The sequence below is a fragment of the Anser cygnoides genome, chromosome Z (assembly GCF_040182565.1).
Source record: "Anser cygnoides isolate HZ-2024a breed goose chromosome Z, Taihu_goose_T2T_genome, whole genome shotgun sequence".
NCBI classification, from domain to species: Eukaryota; Metazoa; Chordata; class Aves; order Anseriformes; family Anatidae; genus Anser; species Anser cygnoides.
In genome coordinates, this window is record NC_089912.1 from 80,180,938 (window position 1) to 80,201,466 (window position 20,529).

At 36.7% G+C, this 20,529-nt stretch overlaps 1 protein-coding gene across 5 annotated transcripts; it reads left to right on the forward strand.

Annotated features, from left to right (window-relative positions):
- Positions 1-8: 8 nt before the first annotated feature.
- On the forward strand, positions 9-20,518 carry GFM2 (GTP dependent ribosome recycling factor mitochondrial 2). 5 transcript variants are annotated; one of them, XM_066988950.1, is made up of 21 exons: positions 9-27; positions 457-546; positions 1,058-1,142; positions 2,911-2,956; positions 3,935-4,032; positions 5,089-5,214; positions 5,593-5,681; positions 6,834-6,922; positions 7,170-7,230; positions 7,338-7,523; positions 10,753-10,833; positions 12,788-12,936; positions 13,469-13,609; positions 13,689-13,788; positions 14,566-14,755; positions 16,012-16,088; positions 16,602-16,740; positions 16,909-17,094; positions 18,564-18,679; positions 18,928-19,110; positions 19,597-20,518. In XM_066988950.1, exons 2-21 carry the CDS (start codon positions 484-486, stop codon positions 19,723-19,725), a joined length of 2,334 nt encoding a protein of 777 aa, XP_066845051.1. In that variant the 5' UTR covers positions 9-27; positions 457-483; the 3' UTR covers positions 19,726-20,518. The 5 variants fall into 5 exon arrangements, with proteins under 5 accessions (XP_066845051.1, XP_013047570.3, XP_013047569.3 ...); XM_013192116.3 differs by having other exon boundaries at positions 16-155; XM_013192115.3 differs by lacking the exon at positions 9-27 and adding an exon at positions 34-175.
- The last annotated feature ends 11 nt before the right edge of the window (positions 20,519-20,529 follow it).

Here is a 20,529-nt window from a genome sequence, read left to right on the forward strand (position 1 = left end):
GGCCCGGCCCCGTCAGGAAGTACCGAGGTTGTCTGTGGTATTTTTTTTTTTATTTATTATTTTTTTTGTTGTTGTTGTTCAAGGAATGTACTTTTCCCTGCCTCTCGTCTTCAAGATCAGAAAACGGTTTGTGCTTCGCTGATCTGTAACCAGAGGTCTGGAGCTCGATTGTACCGTGAGTGCGGATTGTGCTATGGGTTGTTCTGCTTCGTTGGTTGTAAAATCATTTGGGAAATGTGCTTTGCGTTTGTGGACGCACAGTTATGCTGCTGCCTCATAAGGCCTCATAACTTGTCGTTACAGATCTGTTGATGGTTTAACCTGAAAAACAGTAACCTAACTTGAAAATGAACCCAGTTCCGTAATAGCTTTCTGTAGAAGTATAGTTACGGGTTTTCTGTTGTAAGCATTTGGTATGTTTATTTATTTATTTATTTATTTATTTATTTTTAACAGGGAACAGTGTGAGACACAGGAGCCAGGATGTTGAGAACTGTGAGGAAACTTCCGATGAGCGCGTTGAAGTTAACAAGTTTATGCAGTGAGGTAAACTTTTTTCCTAAATTTTGATACTTTTTTGGTGAACAAAAGAAAAAAAGTAAACGTTTTCTTTCACTTGGAGTTGGTATCTGAACAGCATGAATGAATTCATGTTGAAATTGGGCTTCTCATGAGTCAGAATGGGGAAGCTGTGTTTTTTTCTAAACCTTTTTTAGACACGTGGTTTGAATTACATAGTATTTTTAACTGTTAAATTTGAATTATTTAAACAAATACTTAGGCATATTTAAAATACTGTGGCTACTGTCAACTTGTTTTGATAATATCATAGATTTTTACAAGAATTCCCAAACGATACTGGATTTGGACTTGGTTTAAACAGTGACATTACTATCTTCATACTTTTGCTTCCAACTAGGTGGCAATCTGAGTTTATGTAAATATCTAGTGAATATCAGTTCCTGCAATATCTTATTTGTATTTAGATCTTAGTGTGTTTAGTCATTACTTATGCTGATGACTTTTTTTGTATTATTTGTTTTCCTTCCATTTTTAGCATGCCTGTTTCAGGAAGACAAAAATCAGAGTCCTAAGCCTGACATGGCAGAACACCGGTCAGAGAAACTACAGTTATTCACCAGGTATAAGTTTAAAATATTTTGTCATTTCTCTCAATTTAATTTACGACTTAGTAGTAGGAATTCATTTTAAAATGAGTAAGATAATTTCTAAGTTTTACTGTATTTTTGAGTCGTTATTTGTAAAATTCGTGTTTTCAAGTGCAGAGCAGTTACTAGGATCAAAGATTGAAAAGAAATGCTTTGTATTTCTTCTGTTTTCTCTGTAGGTGTACAGTATAAAGACCTTAGGAAATAAGAAAAATTAAACATAGAGATGGGTAAGAAATCAGGTCAGCTGTGAAGTGTGCTGGAACCCCTGTCCAACTGCCTGAAGTATTAATCGGTTATCAAGTCGCTGATGATAGCCAGCATGTTGAACAAGGGGTGGAAAAACAGGAATCTGTGATTAAAGAGAAGGAAGTTCTAAGTTATCATTAGTCTATTTTCTTCGCAGAGTTAGGGTAAAAGAGAATAAGAAGAATATGATACCTGGAAAACAAAATTTCAATTAAAAGGAGTTCTTACTGTTTTTTGAGTAGCAGCGCTGAGATAGAATGGAATTCAGTTGATACAAATTAGCATTAGGAGTCAGGCAGATATTTTTCTGCAGTGTTTTAGAAGAAAGTGGAGATGAAAATATTGGTCACTGGTGGGTAGCCAACTTCTATTTAAAAACAAAAATATAGTTAATGTATTTAGCCGCGTGTATGTTATTAAAAGTCTTAATCTTCAGTCGTGTACCTGAGGATTAGTCTTAACTCAGTTAAAAGTTGCTAATGGCAATAAAGTCTCTGTATTTTTTTTACTTGAAGTTGTCTGTGCGGTGTCCCTATTGCCTACTGTATTTATCCCCAGTTACACTGTGCCGAATACCTCGGTGTGTCATGTGGAGGCGGAGTTTTGCTCTCCACATAACTTCTTGTCATGACTTAGACAAGCAAGAAGACTCAGACATACTAATGTGTTATCATATGTGTTATTTTAGGAACTGGAGGGAGAAAGGCAGTGCTAGCTGAACTTACTTGGAGGTGTTTGTGTTGGTGTGTGTTTTCCTTCTTGTGCGTGTGTATTTATGTGAATGGCTAGCTTGCAACCTTGTTTCTTGTAAAATCAGTCTTTCTCTTCATCAAGATGCAAACTAATGGGTTGCCTTTTTAATGTTATCTCTAATAAAAAGGATGATATGTAGATGATGAAGAAATATTTAAATACACTTGAATTCTGTTTGGCGTATCTAAGATAAACTAGAAAAGTGAGTTACTGAAACAACTTGTATGGCTTGAGTAACTGAATTATATATCAGTTTCATAAAAATGTAGCTTTGCAGCTTATTTTCCAACTAAATAATGTGTGAGAGAGGAAGTATCTTTCAAGAAAATACAAATTTAAAACTCTTCTTAGTCTAGGTCAGTTTGCTTTCTCCCCAGGAAAGATGTTCAAATTAATTTCAGCATTGCAATTGTCTTGAACTGTGGCGTGTTTTGTTACGGCTTCTGCAGAGTAAGATTTTGCTGTTCTGATGATACTTTTCTGTGTTGGCTCTTTCATGTTGTTTCTAAGCTTTGAAGAGTTTTGTGTGTGAGAGAGAGCAAGAGAGTGAGAGGTTGGTTGCAATTTCTTTAGAAGTTTGAGATGGGTAGGGATTAGGGTTTGTCATGAGTTGTGGCTTTGTCTGAATAGTTTTTGGCAAGCTTTGTAGGAGTTTTCTTAAATATACCTGATTTTGTTAAAAATCTGTCATTTCTGTGTTGGTATCAGTCTGACAAATCTTGGTTTTGTTTGTTTCCAGAAGATGTTAAATCTCTACGTTCTGTCATTAATCCTCATATATCCAGGTATGTCATGCCAGTTTACTCTCCCTACGTAACTGAGAGGAAGGGGAATTGGTGTGGTACAATATCAAGGGTTGTTGCTATTCCTGTTAAGTGCATGCTCTAAATAACAGTTAATACTTCCTTGGTTTTAGATTTCTGACATTTTGGTGTAAAATGGTTGTTAGTGTCAGAAAGGTCTTGGATTGGTAAATACGTGAGTCTTTTGTTTATAATTGCAATCAAAATTGGCCTTTTAGTGAAGCTCAGAGTCCATGGTGGTCATTGGTACGTAAATGGGGGGGAAGGAATTTCTTGTAAACGGGACCACCACCGCGGGCAGGACTGCCTACTTTGTGTTTACAGGAGTGCTTGGCCATAGAGATAAGGGCCTTCGTAATGAGGGGCTGAGTTGTCAAAGGAATGGCAGAGGGATGAAGCTCTCATGGGAGACTACCTCTGTCATTCAGCTACCATTAATGGTGAATACGGGGGCTGACCACAAGCCTGTGATGTGCAGTCAGTGAAGTAGCTTTGGTAGCCTCCAGGCAAGGTACTTTGGAAAAGAAGATTTGACTGAACACAATCAGAGACAACTTCATGAGAAATTGGTTGCTAGATTTGGGGCATAAAGAGTATATATGCCACAGACTGCTTTAGTCACCAGGGCTTAGGGATAGGGATGGACAAGAAGGTAACAGGGCTGTTTCCCTCTGTGGAGAGGGGAGGTGGGTGTAGAATGAGATGAAACTACTAAAGAAGTGAAGCATGTTAAACTGTTCCTATACTCTCAAATATTACCAATCTGAAGAAAATTCGCCATTTCAGTGCTAAAATGCTTCAGAATCAGCATGTACGTTATATCAGTTAAGCAGTAGAGGAAAAATGTTATTCATCCTGTGTGATTCATCTTCATCATAATGGATATGAATTGTTTATGCAAGAGCCAACATCACTGGAAAAAAAATACCACAGTAAAGGTAATGTATTTGTTTTATGCAGAATCCGCAACATTGGCATCATGGCCCATATTGATGCAGGGAAAACTACAACAACAGAGAGAATGCTGTATTATTCTGGATACATAAGAACACTTGGAGGTTAGATTTTATTTTTTTTTTATTGTTTTGTTTCAGTGGCTTTGAGAGACTTAACATTAATAGCAATCATACACAATGCAGTTAGAAATTGCTGGTAGAATTTTTAGCGTAGAAATTCACTGTATCAAAATTATGTCACAATAAAGTGAAATTATAATGCATTTTCTATCATGTCCTAACATGGTTGCACTTACATTCTAAGGCAGTTAAGAGCTCACAGATTCAATTTTTTTCTTTTATTTTTAGTGCACTTTGATTTTCTTAAGATTTAATCAGAAGCTGTCCTTGTTTTACATATTGTTCATTGGCTGTTTTGGGAAAGCTGTTTCTACAGTTCCCTTTTGATGTGTCAGGGAACCAGATTACCAAAAAATAACCATTTATTTTGGAAGCCCTAACACAGGAAGAATTTCTTGCAGCATCAACTCTCTCAGAAATCGTCAATATTGAAAGTATCACAGCAGCCTTTATTTATTCTGCCTTTTGATCTTTTAAATTTAATTCTGTTTTCTCCACTGTATATGAGAGTGTTAGAAGATATTTGGCTAGTGGATCGATTGAACTTGGTTCAATCACAGGCTTGACTGCATCTTTTTCTATTAAAAATAAAAATAATAAATTGTAACTTTTTTTAACATGTCTACTTTTAACTTAATTAAGTTTTAACTATTAAATTTTAAAATATCAGGTCATATACAATGAGTGCAGCCAGTCTTTTCAAAAGTGTGGTTTGTTCATGGTTTTGGACTTTGCTTTATTTTCTTAAGCTTCTCACAGCGTCACTTTAATTTTTAAGTTTCTACATAGTGTTGTTTTTTGATTAATAACATCAAATGTTGTTGGAATTGTTGGTCTTCAACTTGCAAAGCATTTGTTGCTTAGACAGGGAGCCTGGGTATGAGCTGACATCATTCTATGAATTAGGGCAGTTTTCATGGCTTGTACATGTAGAAAAGGGAGAGTATTTCCAAATCTCTCTCACCATCTTTATTCCAAGACAACTTCAGCCTTTGAGTGATTTAAACACCCAACTGTAATCCTGCTTTCTGTTCACAGATGTTGATGATGGGGACACAGTGACAGATTTTATGGTACAGGAACGAGAACGTGGTATTACCATTCAGTCTGCTGCTGTTACTTTTGACTGGAAGGACTACAGAATCAATCTGATTGACACCCCAGGTACTATGCTTTAGTGATACTCATCTTACTAGGAGGGAGTAGATGAGGTGAGGTGTTGCTGTGCCTAGGTCCTAGTTTTGAATATGGTGCAATATTTAACTGGTTGAATTGATGCAGTAAATAAACCTGTACTGAGCTGTGTTGACCTTGATGAATTATTGCTTCCTGGAGCCTGATCTGGCTTGTTTAAAGTTAGCTCAGGTACAGTCTATGTGTTTCAAGGACTGGTGGGTATATTTCTATGAAAGTGGAGACAAGGTCATTTTGACATGTTTTTGAGCATTAAAAAAAACTGTAGTGACCTGTAGATGTTGCCTGTTCCAATTATGACAGTCATAATTCAAATTATGAGTTTAAATTCTTTCAATTGTTTTTTAGGTCATGTAGACTTTACACTGGAAGTTGAGCGTTGCTTGAGAGTGCTGGATGGAGCAGTAGCAGTGTTTGATGCTTCAGCTGGCGTTGAGGTAAAAATGACTGGTAATGTTTTGTTTTGTTTTCTTAATGACTTAAAAGATGCTGAAATAATAACAATAATACATAGATGTTTCTCTATGTTATCTATGTTCGTGCTTTGTTCAAAATTGAGCTTCAGAAAGCTGAACATTTTAATTTTAAGTTATATAAGTGTACAGGAATTTCTCTGCTACTGAGAAGAAAATAAGGAGGATTGCCACGTAAGTCTGTTTTTGATTTTTGTAGGTTTTTTGTTGCCTTTTTATTTTTTTTATATATAGATGCAGATTGATATGAATGCTTCTGGCTAGCTCTATCGCTAGAGAGAAATGAGTATCTCATTAGAGGATTCCATGTAAAGAAATGAATAATTTTCACCCAGAATTTCTCCCTCCTCAGTGACCTGTTTAAATATGCCCATTGGAGCATAGTGCCTAAAAGGTGTAGGCAGGCTGGAATTTGAATTTATAGCATGCATGGTTCAATTCTGTAGAACAGTTTCATGTTTTGAATTCAGTGTTCAGTTTACGTACCATCGTATACGAGCCTGAACCCTTCCACACCCAACAACAAAAAATGACAGCAGTGTTTTTTTTTAATTTATTTTTTATTTATTTTTTAATGTGTGGGAATTTCTTGCATTATTTCCATGTATTGATAGGAGACTGCTTCTGAACCGGAGCTGATTTTCATACATACCAGTTTTAACTTTTAAATAAAAATGACTGTCACAAATGGCTCAGCTGTACACAAATTACCAGTGTAACCACAGTAGTTTTTAGTGTTGTTTGTGTAGCAACAAATATGTTTGCTAATGTGTACTTAAGTCTTGGCAATAAAGTTTTAAGCCTAAACATTACTGAGTTTCTTTCGGCATAGATCCCCTGTAATGCCTATCTTCTCTCTGTGTTATCTTTGGTATGTTCCTTTGTGCCCTTAGTGGAGGAGGGGAAATGGTGACAGCTGAGGGAAGAGCTGTGACAAAGTTGCTTGTGAAGTTCATCTACTTTGCTAGATAAGGGGGTGTCATAATGCCTTCAGCGCAGTTCCCTTCTCTACTCTGAACTCAGTCCCTCAGCAGAGGCAGTATAAGATGAAAAGATATTGGGGAGTGTATAGTTCAACTCTTAGCGTTAATGTCGCTATTTTGTGTCTTTGTGTAGGCACAAACTCTGACAGTCTGGAGACAAGCAGACAAACATCAGATACCACGAATCTGCTTTTTAAACAAGATGGACAAAAACAGGGCAAGGTATTTATACAGTTATTTTAATCACTGTTAAAAACCTTGTAATAGAATGTATCTAATCAAGTTAAAGTTGTTCTGTTAAGTACAGAGATAGTAAATTATGTTAGTATATATTATACGTATCTTCAATTATGCACATGCATTTTTTTTGTAATCGTAGGAGTAATTTTTACAATAAATAAGGAAAAGTAAACCAATTTTACTGTATCATTAAATTTATTGTAACTTAATATCTGTTGTTTTGATACAGCTTTACGTACGCTGTTGAGAGTATCAAACAAAAGTTGAAGACAAAACCTTTGCTTTTACAGGTAAGCTTAGAAATTAAGTTTAGAAATTAAGCTTAGAAATTTATCTGCTTTTCTTTTGAATGGAACTTCCTTCTTAATTTTCTGCAACTCTCTAATTCTATTTGCAGTTGCCCATTGGGGAGGCCAAGACTTTCAGAGGACTGGTTGATGTTGTGACTAAGGAACAAATAATTTGGAAACCTACTTCTGATATGGATGACGGAAAACATTTTGAGCAAAAGCCGCTGCTAGAGACTGATGATCCCAACCTGTTCCAAGAAGTCCAGGATGCTAGAAATACCTTAATAGAACAAGTAAAGTTCTAAAGTAAATACATAATACATTTAAAACTGTTACTTAGAACAGTAGAAAAAATTAAGCTGAAAGGGACCTCTGGATGCATCTAGTGCAGTGGTCTGCTAAAAACAGGACTAACTTCAGCATTAGATCATGTTGTTATGGGCCTTGTTCAGCTTAGTTTTCAAGGTCTCTAGGGGTGGAAATTACAATCTGTCTAGGCAGCACATCCCAGTGTTTGATTGTCCTTGTAGTGAAGCGTTGTTTCTTTTTGACCAACAGGAATTTGCCATGTTGTGAACTACGGCAGTGCTTCTTGTCAGTTCCTTGCGTGCCCCTGTAAAGAATCTGGTTCTTTTCCCTGACACAGTCCCACCACCATTTCAGGTTGTAGGTAGTAGGAGGCAGCATTTAACATCCTTCGTTTTCCTCTTTAGATGAGCTTTTTAGATGGTCATCTCTCTGGGTCTCCAGCTGCAATCCAACATACCACCTTAGTAATATTCCCCTGGATTTCTCACCATTTATCACTCTCTCTTGTGCGAGGGAACCTAAAATCAATGTCTAAGATGTGGCTTCACAAGTGCAAAGTAGAGGGTGGTAAGTCCTTGCCTTGATCCACTGGGTGTACTCCTGCAGTATGCAGTTAGCATTTATCACTGCAAGGGGACACTGCTGACTTAAGCTTGCTGGTCCAGCAGGACCCTCAGGTTGTCTTCTGCAAAGCTATTTCCTAGGTAGTTCATCCCCATTCTGCATCAGTGCATGGATTTGTTTTGTCCCAGGTACAAAGTTCTGCATTTGTCCTTGTTGAATTGATTTCCCATTTTCTTCACTTAATTTACATCTGTCAAATGTGTGATGGCAAAACACGCTAGATATAGAGAGTCAGACTCCCTGGCTGCACAGTACATTTGCAAAATGGAAAATACTCCTTGCGTCTTAAAATTCATAAAAGCTAGATTTAGTATTAAGATGGCTAACATGCAATCTAAGATAGCAATCTTTTGCTGTCTTAGTTGTGAAAAGATACCTGGGACATTCACATGAGGCCTGACACATAGAACCCAGAACCTGTGGGCTATCTGTATCCTGGAGTGGCAGCTAGAAGCTGGATGGGATGTCACAGTCTGTTCAGAATGACACTAAATGCTGTGCTAGAGGCAGCTGAATAAAAAACCATAAACCTCACCATAAACCTTGTCCCAGATCCATCCAGAAAGTCCATGATGACTTATATGAGATAAGAAGAATATATTTCTTTTCCATAAATTGTCATACTGCAAAGCTAAGAAATTGCAATAGAAACATGAACTACTTGATACTAAGATCCTAACATGTTTCCCACAGATGAGACAGTGTAGAAGAGGTGAAGAATGGAAGAACAATAAAGTAGGAGTTAACTGCCTGTTAAACAGTGGAGAACATTTGAAATAGTCTGTCCAGATTGTTTTTCTTCTCTCAGCTGGCATAAAATCCCAAATTGTTCTGTGTGATTTATGTAATGATACAGAAATGTTGGTTGCACTTGAGAGACTCCAAGCAAGACTTCTCTCCAATTAAAATGAGTTATTTTGCATCCTGTTTGCTTTTATTCAGTCTAAAACTGCAGTTGCTTTTATATGGCCTACAAATGTAGTAGTGATTATATTTGACTCTATACTTCTATAAATGAAAATATGGGAAGTTTAACAATTACATTTGCCTGAGGCATTGATCCATTTTGCTGGAAGACCTGCCTTCCATGCAGCTTTGTAAAATGTTGTGCAAGTGCATAGACAGGGGATGCTGGACGTTCAATTTCCCTTTAAACATCAGTCAGAGGGATGCACTTAGTATTGCATCAAGTTCAGTAAAACACGTATACAATCTAGTTTTCTAAATACGCGGGTTTTAAATGGGAGTGTTATTACTCAGTCTGTCCTTTCAAAAAAAAATCTTCTTAGTTGGAAAGCTTCATAAAACAGTGTTGGTTTTGTTTGGTCCTGTCCCGCCCCTTTCCCCCTTTGGTTTCTAGTCCCTTCCTGAAGCAGGAAGAGGCAGGCCAGGAATGTTATAATTGAGATAACTTTGTGTTCCTAAGGTATTTTTTGTTCTGCTTTCTATTCTATTAATATTCTTTTTATCACAAATAATGTAAAATGTAGTAGTTTGACTACTAGTCATATTGTAAGCTTGCCTTTCATTTGACTAAATTAATGCTTTCCTTTATCTCTTAAGTATATACTATTGGCTTAATTAGACTTCAGAATGAATTAATTTCAGAAATCATTTCAGACTTCTGAAATGAATCATTTCAGTATTTGGTTAATAGCTGTCGTAGCCACTAGAAGGAGTGTAGTGCCTTAGGCTTGTAGCAAGTGTGTGGTAGTGCAAGGGTGTATTATTTTAAAGCTACTTGGAACAGCTTGAAAACACGAGAGATCCCTTGGACCTTTGAGCCTCTGACATGAAGTTCAAAATGCTCTGAAAGCTTGCCTATTTCTTTCCAGCTGTGTCTGGTCTCTCACAAAAGTTAATTGCTGGTTACTTCAGATTTTGCCTTGTTTACAGGTCTGAAATATATTCAGTTTTATCCTTGTGATGATACTGTATGGCTGCAGGCTTTTTCAGTTTCAGGGAGATGTACGAGCATTTTCTTTCCCGCTGATGTTTTGTCTGACAGCAGCTTTATGAAGTTGATAATCCTCTACCCACCCCATGCTTTCTTGAAACCTCTATTTGCATAGATTTCTTTGTAAAACTGATTCCCTAAAGGCTCTTGCTTTTTTCTTCTGGGGAGATTTATTTTGCAGAAGTAGTTTAAGAGCCCTGAAACACTGGAAAGGACTGTAAAAGCTTATCCTATCTAGCATATGCTGTCAAGCAGAATATAATTAAAATCTCACTTTTTTTTATTATTTAACAGACTTTACATAGCTATTACAATAGTTTCATTATTGTTGAGAGAAGGGTAAACTTTTATTGTTTAAAAGTAACATTCAGTAATATAAAGGAAGGATTTTATTTTTTCATGTGAAAAGGCTAATGACTTTTGTAAAACTGGGAAAAGGATCTATAATAGTTGGGTTGGAATCTGAGATATGGAATGCATCTTCAGTATTGCGTGGTTTGAGTTTGATATCCGGTGTCTTTAAAGTCTTGATTCCTGTTCTGTTTAGCTGCATTTTCTAAATAACTAAGACTGGTGACTTATCTGTGAAACTGATATATACTAAATAGTAAAGCAGAACTATTCTGTTGAAGGTTGCAGATCTGGATGATGAATTTGCTGAACTGGTTCTAGGAGAATACAGTGAAAATTTTGACCTACTACCAGCTGACAAGGTAACTTTTACCTTTCATTATCTATAAATAAGTTATTACTAGCTGCCTTTCTGAATATCAGGGCTATTTATCTTTATTTTTTGGCACATGCAGATTATGATTTTGCAGATGTGAAATTTTTAATCAACAAATCACTAGCTTTTATAGTACTTTGAATTTAAGACAAAGTACATTCAAAATTAGTATATCTGATAGTGAACTAACAGTGATTCTCAAACATGTTAGGCAAAACTACCAAAAAAATAGTTTAACCTTTGTTAAGGATGATTTTTATTGACAGTTAGGCTGGTGCAAAAGACTCTAGGGAAAGGTGAATGGAATTTCCAAGTGGAGTCAACCCAGTTTGTCTGAGCTCCTGATTCTTACTAACAAAAGTAGCACTTCAGTTGCTGTAAATTAGTTGGGCTTTCAGGCATTGCATGTTGAAACTGGTGAAGTAAAACTTTCCAAATAAAAAGGAATATTAGAAAAAGAACATGAGCAGATGTGCCTCGAATGTTTAGAAATCTTAAAACCAGTGTCTTCTATTTTAGCATCTAAACATTTGGATATGTTGTTCATTTGGAGTTGGGCAAGTGATGTTATGTTTGGAAACGTGCTTCTAAACTTTTGGGGTTTTATATTGTTAAATAAATATGGGACTGTACAGCAAGTACGGGAAGTGGCACACATGGGTAGTCTTGTTGACTCTAATAGGGCTTCTCATGATTCAGGCTGTGGTCCTGCCTTGCTGTTTACAGTAGCAGAGCTGAGCTACATTTCTATCCAAAACATTTACCCTTTTAGTGTAAAATCTGTTGTTTCAAAAGAAAATTTCTTGTGTTTGTGCTTTAAAATTAACTTTTAGGTACACAAAAACTTCAAATATTTTTATAATAAACAAGCACTAAAAATAAACAAACTAACTAAAAATTAAAAGCAAACAAATCCTGTTTTAGCAAACTGAACTATAATTTTACCTGCCCAGTATGGATTTAGAGCACAATGAAGGTGAATTTTTGTAGGCGAATTGAGGAACACAGTCTCACATGATCTGATTGGAAAAATGGTAACCTTGCTAAAACACTTTAATGGTAAAAGTGAATGAATGATTCTTTTTTTACTATTAATATCATATTTATGCTTGTCAAGGTTGTGTTGGAATACATGGCCTTTCACAGTAAGGTTGCTATGGAAGAGTGGCTTACATAAATAAAATGAGAACTTAAATATTGTCTGCACTAAAACAACAGAACATAGGAACTCCTACAAGTTGAGGAGTGGAAGCTGACAAAACTCATCCGCAGTGTGACAGTAACTTCTTTAAATGAAAAGACAGACAAAAATAACTTTTTTTTAAATCCTGACCTTGGGAAGCATTGGGCACTACTGTGTGTGCAAGAGGAGTTGCTGCAAGCAGTTCTTCCCCTTCCCATTGGAGGCAGAGAAGTAGCTTAGCTGTACATCACCTGCTCGTGTGCTGCAGGTTGCAGTGCCCTGAGAGGGCAGAATGTAGTCTGTTACTCAAGACCAATGCGGGTAGCTAGATTCATGTTTATGACCTGTTGTGCGCATTGCTTGCCATAGCCCAGTTATTCTCAAGCAGTTGCTGGAATCACTTTCTAAATGCTTATTGCTAGCTGCAAAGGCTGCTGATTACATGATAATGATTTATACGTCAGTGGAGTTTTAGTACACTGTTGAAGGTCCGTTGGTTTGTCCTTGTGCTTTTTTACACGCTGATAGACTCACTGATAGACAGACACACTGATTTAATGAAGTGAAAAGGCACTCTTTACCTATAGTAAACATTTTATTTTCTGTCTTTCCTTTTCTATAAATAAAAGGAAAAAAATAAATGAGCTTGTCATTTCCTAGGTGTGTGAACAATGAGCAATATCTAAGAGCTGGAATACCATTTAAGGTTAAAGTGTGGTTTGTATGTTAACAGATTTATTTATTTTTTTTTTTGCAGCTACAGTCTGCTATACGCAGGGTCACACTAGCTCAGAAAGCAGTACCTGTACTCTGTGGCAGTGCATTGAAGAACAAAGGAGTACAGCCTTTACTGGACGCTATTACTATGTACTTGCCTGCACCTAATGAGCGGTCATATGAGTTTCTGTGAGTACAATGAGAAGGGGAGGGTCAGCAAAAAGGAAAACAAGTAGGAGAGCATAAAAGCAGAAAATTAAAAAAAAAAATTAGGAAACCATTAATATCTTTAAAAATGCTTACTGCTGTTATATGTTAAATAACAGTAAAGATGTACAGACTTAATATACACAAGTACTGAACCTGCTCTGGCCAGTGCTACTAAAATTGCATGCATTTATCTCCAATTGCCAAACTTGCAATTTTAGAACTTAAAATCTATTTTTAATCTGAGGATACCAGCATTTTACAATGGGGGTCTAAGGATCATCTCTAATATTGGCTGAGTTATATGTCCTCTTACGTATTCTTCTGGAGGTGGAACTGCTTAGGTTAATATGTGTTGTATAAATTATTTTTTTGTTTATTTGTTTGTCTTTTAAAGAAAAATCTGCCTCTGCTAATACTGCAACTTCTTAAGTGAGTGGGTATTTATCTAAATGTCAGCCTGAAGAATATTAATCCTACAAGTACACTTTTTGTTGTGGTTTCTGTTTTGCAGGCAATGGTACAAAGATGACCTGTGTGCCCTAGCATTTAAAGTACTTCACGATAAATGTCGTGGACCACTGGTTTTCATTCGTGTTTATTCAGGTTCACTGAAACCTCAATCAGCTGTATATAATATTAACAAAAGCTGCACGTGAGTAAGAGTAAGATGTGGTTTAGTGTAACATCGTAATGCCTGGTAGTCATGAAATATTCAAGAATTTCATTTGCAGGGAGAGAATAAGCCGTCTGCTCCTGCCTTTTGCTGATCAGCAAATTGAAATACCATCACTAATGCCTGGCAACATTGCCCTTACTGTTGGGTTAAAACAGGTAATTGAAAATCCGTGATTCCGAAAGGAAGCTTGTTTCACTAGTGTGCTTTCTACTTCTGTGATACTGTATCTCAAATGTGTTCTTGTCTTGATTGTTGTGAAATATATAAGCTTGCTTTATTTGAAGTATACATGTACTTCCTCCTAAAATGAAAAATTACAGTGTGCAAATGTTGGTAATTGACCTGGGAGATGCAGGGCTGATTACATGGAAGGAATTGGACATTGAAGCTGTAGGGTTCTGACCTTGTGTTCGTATTGCAACTCTCGCAGTACCAACGCTGTGTAATGCCATGGAGAGACCTCAGTGGAAAACGGGAGTGATGTTGCAAATAAGTTAACCAAAATTAACAATTTAAGTATGGGTTTTTTTTCATACTTCTATTAGGTGGCTTACTAGTATAGTGTTTCAGTGTCTGAACAGGCTGCATAGGTATCATTTGCACAGATTTTCTAAAATGTAACCAATTTTAGCATGCATAAGCAAATTTCCTTTTACCAACACTGTCCTTTGTGGCTTTATATCTTGACTAATATGTTAGATTTAAAATCTAGTGAACAAGACAAAGAAACATCAGTCTAAGCTCAAGCATGTATTTTCTTCTTCCAGATCAGTCTAATTATTTGAGTAGAGAAGTTACAGTAATTGTTTATAAATCAGTGGAGTGTAGCATAGATGGTTTTGAGGAAGAGAAATGATCGGCTTTTGGTTTCATTTTCATGTTCCCTCCTCCCCCTTCCTGTCACTTCTGGGTTACTGGGGGTTGATATATAGAGTGCCACTGGAGATACCATAGTGTCATCGAAGGCTTCAGCTGTAGCTGCAGCACAACGAGCTGGAAGGGATACTGGGAGAGAGCGAAGGAGTAGCAGTGACGTGGAGAGCCTTCTGCTGGCAGGTGTTGAGATTCCTGAGCCTGTCTTCTTCTGTACCATTGAACCTCCTTCAATGGCCAAGCAACAAGGTACAATGTAGATATGTAAAAGTATTTTAGATTGTGGTTGTCAGTATCCTGATTTTATCATTACTTTAATGTTTTTTGTGTCAGGGAAAAGTATTAATTATTCATTTTGAAGGAAGACATGGGGGCATTTGTCTCCTCTTTCCTATCTTACTATCATGCTTAGTTTTGCTACAGTCATGCAGATTTGCTCTTCTTAGCGTCTCTGAGCACAGTTAACCTTGAACTGTCTTTTTCAGTCAGCGTTTGCTGTTATATGCTATAGTGTAAACTCTCCACTTAGCAAGACCTTTCTGAGTCTAATTAGGGTTCACCCATGCAGTGTGACCTTTAATCTTAACTGCCCTTCCCAGAGAATCTGTACCAGAAAACCTGGTTGCTTCACTCTTTGAAAATACACCCTCCAACACTCTGTATCTTCATTCCAACAAAGCTGAGCATGGTTGAGGGTGAAGGGAAGGGAAAACCAAGTCCTGCTGTAGCATAGTGGAATGGAGCGAGGCAGGATGTAGATTTGGAACCACCTGCCCACAGGCTGAGCCAATGGGTTGTAAGGTGTCTCAGTTGTTCTTTCCTCAAAGTCTGCAAAATGAATAAATGCAGTTTCATCTGTGAGTCTGTTATTTTGTCACTGCTTTTTTATAGCTACTTTCTTTTGCAGTTCAGCAACATAATGGGGAATCACAAAAAAGATTGGCATTTGAACCTTTTATTGTTGAGCTCTTCTAAATATGTAGATAAATCATGTAAGAGTTAGTGGACAATTTTTCTCATCTATAAAAAAGGAGCAGTACTTTTTACTGAGTTGTTGAAGCACTTATATGTTCAATCATGTCTTTATGCAAGTGCAAAATATGACTTGGAAAATTGTATTCTTATGATTAAATTTTAACAGTTCTTTTCAGTAAGCCAGTATTTTTTAGTGAGACTATAATTTTTTATTTGAAAAGCTCCTTTCTCTGAAAGTTGTACAGAGTGTTAAGCTCTTGCTTGGTGTCATTAAATTTTGCTATTTAAGAAGGTAAATCAGTCACGGAAGCTCTCTTTAGCATGCGATTAATTTATTGGAGAGAATAAGAAGTTACAAGTTGCTTGTAATTTCAGTTGTCTTTGTCTACAAAAGATATGCTTCTCCATGGTCCTTTTGGTTCCTTCTGAGAATAAAATATGACCCTAGGAGGAAAGTGATGTTTAGGCTTTATTCTGATTCTCAAATTACTGGAGTCTCTTCAGATACAATGTTTGATGTTTACGTACAGACTTGGATAATGCATTGAGCTGCCTTCAGCGTGAAGATCCAAGCTTGAAAGTGAAGCTAGATCCTGACACAGGACAAGTAAGATAAACCTCCTATTCATCATCTCATAGTCAAACTTCATTTTAGAACTGTCAAGACCACCCTGCGATTAGTTGTTTGTTTGTTCGTTTTTTAACATATTGAGATTCCCTTGAATGAGAAGGACTCTCTGAATGTCTTCATATCGTGTACAGAGCTGTGTGCCTCAAAACAAACTAAAATCGAGTCATGTGCACTTTACAGAATAAAGGAGGTCATCCTATGCTCTGCATGTTTTTGACAGTTCTTTATGAGTTCAGAAGAGTTTGAATTATGTACTCTCTAAGCTAATGTAATATGTTCTTTTTTTTGTAGTGGTCCTACAACAGTAATTGCTATTTCACTTAGGGTGTTTGGATGACTTAAAGTAGTCCTGTTTTCTTCTCTCTAGGCTCCTTAGAATTTGAAATACATTTAAGAAGCTATTAAAAGCCTGTGAGTCCTTGTTTAAACAGCACTTTAAAAACTTGAAAGGTTTGCAAGATTTTCCACCTCTCTCTTTCGTCTTACTAGACTATTCTTTGTGGCATGGGAGAACTACACATAGAGATCATTCATGACCGAATCAAACGTGAATATGGAATAGAAACTTACTTGGGACCTCTTCAAATAGCCTACAGAGAAACCATCCTGAATGCTGCACAAGCCACAGGTAAAAGGAGTGAATGAGTGAATGTAAGAAACATCTTGTACCTGGTTCTGTTTCTTGAAATGACCTTCAATTACGCTTAACTACATAACTTTCATCTGAAAGTTACTTACACGTATTAGTTTTTTCTAAATGTGTGTTTCTTTTTTTTTTTCTTTTTTTTCCCTGCAGATGTATTGGATAAAACAGTAGGAGATAAACGACACTTTGTAACCACAGAGCTTGAGGTGAGGCCCAGGTTAGGGGACAAAGCAATGACAAAACCTGCCATTGAGTATGCTGAAAGTGTCATTGAAGTGCTACCGAAAGAACTTCAGGGAGCTATAGAAAATGGAATCACAAATTCATGTATTCAAGGTAAAGGAAGTGCTATGACAGCAATACTGGTGTAACTTTTCAGCATGTTTCTGTAAGAAGCAATTCAGTATGTTTCTAAGAGGGGAAAAAACTCCTTGGTAGCTTGAAAACTAAAATTAATTACCTATTAATGCTGTTTGCAAAGGAATATTCCAGGATTACCTTAACTACAAAAATTAACAAAAAAAATTTTTTTGCCATGCTTGCAACTGAAGTCAGAATGTCTTTGGTTTTAAACTTGATTTCTTGTAATTCATTCAACAATGAGCTTCATTTAGTTTGATGTGTTTTTTTGATCTAGTTTTTTGATAACAAATAAGGCTTTTGCTTGATGGACATCAAACCACAGCAATGTGATCGGAACTGGTTTCAGAGGCCAACATGTAAATATCATACTTTTATTAGTTACTGATTTTTTTTCCTGATTTTCACTACGTTAAATCAGTGAAAGTATATGATAAATAGTCTTAACGTAATTGCAAAGTATTCTCTAAAGAGCTGTCTTTTACATTTAATTCAAAACAAGATGTGTTTAATAATTTCTGGCCTAAAAACCCTCCCTTACAGCAAAATTAACAGGTAGTGGATTAATAAATAAGAATTAATATAGAATAGGTAGCATGTGGTGTTTCTTTTCCATGTTGCTTTGAGCTGGAACGTGTTTCAGCTCTAGCTGTGGAGTGAGTCTTGGTTATGTGCTTTCTTCACACTCCTTGAAGACCCTTCAGAACTGTGTAGTCTTTGTAGTCTAGCGGTATAAAATTCATACCACTAAGGGCTTTCTTCCTTTTTAAATAAATAAATCTGGCCATGTTTTCTGTAGGAAAAAAAAGCTGTTTTAGTTTTCCTTAGATGCAGTTCAAGCCTTCCATCCTGTCTAACACAGTTTGTGATCTGCTTGAGAGCCCTCGTTTGGAGGGAAATAACCTACCTAGGTTACTAGAGAAGCAGTTCATCTTTTATGGAATTGAGTTAACCTTGCAGTGGGTTGGTATTAGGCATTTGCCGTGATCACATTCTGTTGAAAATAAAAGTACAGAAGATACTCTCGCTTTAGGTTAAACAAAAGATTTCCTTACTTTTTCAGATGAGGTCTTGTTTCAACAGACAAGTTTTAGATATTTTAATGTATTAAAAAAAAAATCATTTGGGAACAGCTGTGTGGATGAGTGCACTCAGGAACTTTCAATTCTGAAAACTGTTAACTGTTTTTGGTAAAGAGAATAAGAAAGTATAAGTCTACATTCCTTTTTCTCTTTTGGCAAAGCTAGGTAATGATAAAATCATGAAATGAGGAATAAGACAGAGTCATGCCCTTAGGCATAGCAAAGAGAAGGGGAAGGGAGGTAGAATTCACGAGAGACTCCAAATTAATCCTGATTTTTTTCCCCTCTGCGTGTCCTAATACTCTGAAAAAAAAATAAAAGCGTGTTTTTTTGTATGCTTTTTTTCTTTCTTTTCCTTGCCAGGACCTTTGCTAGGATTCCCAGTTCAGGATATAGATGTGACAGTGCAATCACTGACAATGCATCCTGACACCTCCCACACAATGGTATCAGCTTGTGTCTCCCGTTGCTTGCAAAAGGTACAGCAAAACCTTAAGTTGTTGTTGAACACAGTAGCATGAGGTATCACTGGGAAAATACGTGTATATCAATATCTGGTAATTGTTCTTCTTGGATGGTGTAAAGCCCTCGCTTGGGGATTTTATAGCTTTTGGAAGCAGAGACTCAGAGTGAGTGGCAGTATTAGCTTACATTATGTAAGCATTTCTTATGTCATTTTCTAAAAACAAAAAAAGATTCAGCATAATTCTCCTTGCCTTCCATGTAGGCTTTGAAAAAAGCTGGTATACAAGTACTGGAGCCCCTGATGAACCTAGAAATCACAGTAAGTGAAGATCATCTCAGTGCAGCACTCGCTGACCTTGCACAACGGAGGGGCAGTGTTCAGGAAATCCAGAGTCGTCAAGATAACAGGGTTGTGGTTGCTGCTGTTCCACTAGCAGAAATGATGGTATGTGGTTACCTTAATGCACAAAAATGCTTCATAGGCTTCAGATCACTTTCCTTTTTATGGATGACTGAATTTGGAATGGATTTTTTTATTATATTTCAGTTATTGAAAGACTAAAGGAAGTTATTTGGAGGGGTTGCAGGGAGGTACGGCCTATTTGGCTACTGCGCTTGCAAACCTCGCAGTATTTTGGGCCTGACTCAGTTTGTTAACCAGCATGTTTTCAATCTTAAGTCAGAGAAGTAGTAAAAAGTAAAAAATTGGTTTTAAAGAGAACAGTAGTTTTTTATAAAAAAATGAAATTACTAGGTTAATTTACTTGTGTGTGTTGCACTTTAATACTGTCATATTTAAAAATATAATATATATACTATGTTGCAGCATACTTATTACTGTTTCTTTTTTCTCTGGGACCATAACAATTCTGTGATAATTTATCTTCTGTTTATCCTAAATTAAATGACATATGTTCTCTATTTTGTCCAGGGCTACTCCACAGTTCTGCGTTCTCTAACATCAGGCTCGGCAACCTTCACTTTGGAGTTAGCCAGTTATCAAGCCCTGAACAGCCAAGAGCAAAGTGCCCTTCTGCAAAGGAAGATGGGGTTGGTGTGACCATTCTGCTCTGCGGAAGGAAGAAGACTGTCCGATCTTCCCTGTTAAATATTTTCAGGAGACTGTTTACTTAGACGAGTATGTTCTTCTGTGATGAACTCATTGTGATAAACAGTGAATTAGCTGCTGTACGAGTGGACTGTGCTTTTGACTGTCCGAGGGAAGGTTCAAGAGACTGTGTTCTTCTGGCACAGCCTTGTAATTGCAAAGCAGCTGAACCAGAGACGGGGCTACAGTCTGCTGCTTTGGCAGTCCTTATCTTACAGACATCTACAACGAGAAGTAATGGTCATTCCTATGAAGAGGATTTATATTATTAAGTGCTATAAAGATTGACTCTTACTTTACTAAGTAAAGTTTGTGAAGCTTATGGCTACAGATGAATACAGTTTTGCTAGGCGGTATTTGAGTTTTTTTCAGCTGACTACAAGAGTATGGTTAAGAAGCAATTTGAACTCTACAAATATAAATATTCCTGTAGTGTTAGAAACCAACTTGGAACAGAGTTCAGGACACTGAATGTAACTTTTGCCTGAGTTTTCTTTACCAAGTATGTGGAGTGCAGGCTTCTGCACGTTGAACAAGAGCTGTTCAAAACACTACAAGAAAGGCAGAGTTCTCCCCCAGCAGGAATCCCTACCTACCATCTTGGATATGTTCAGGGAGGATTTCTTTTGACCTTTAAGAATGATTGATATAAGCTTTAAATGGTTCTGATTTGCTGTGTATTACAATTACTTTGTGATTTGCAATTCTGCAATTACCTAGAAAAGTAGCAAATGACAAGACACTTTTAAATAAAAA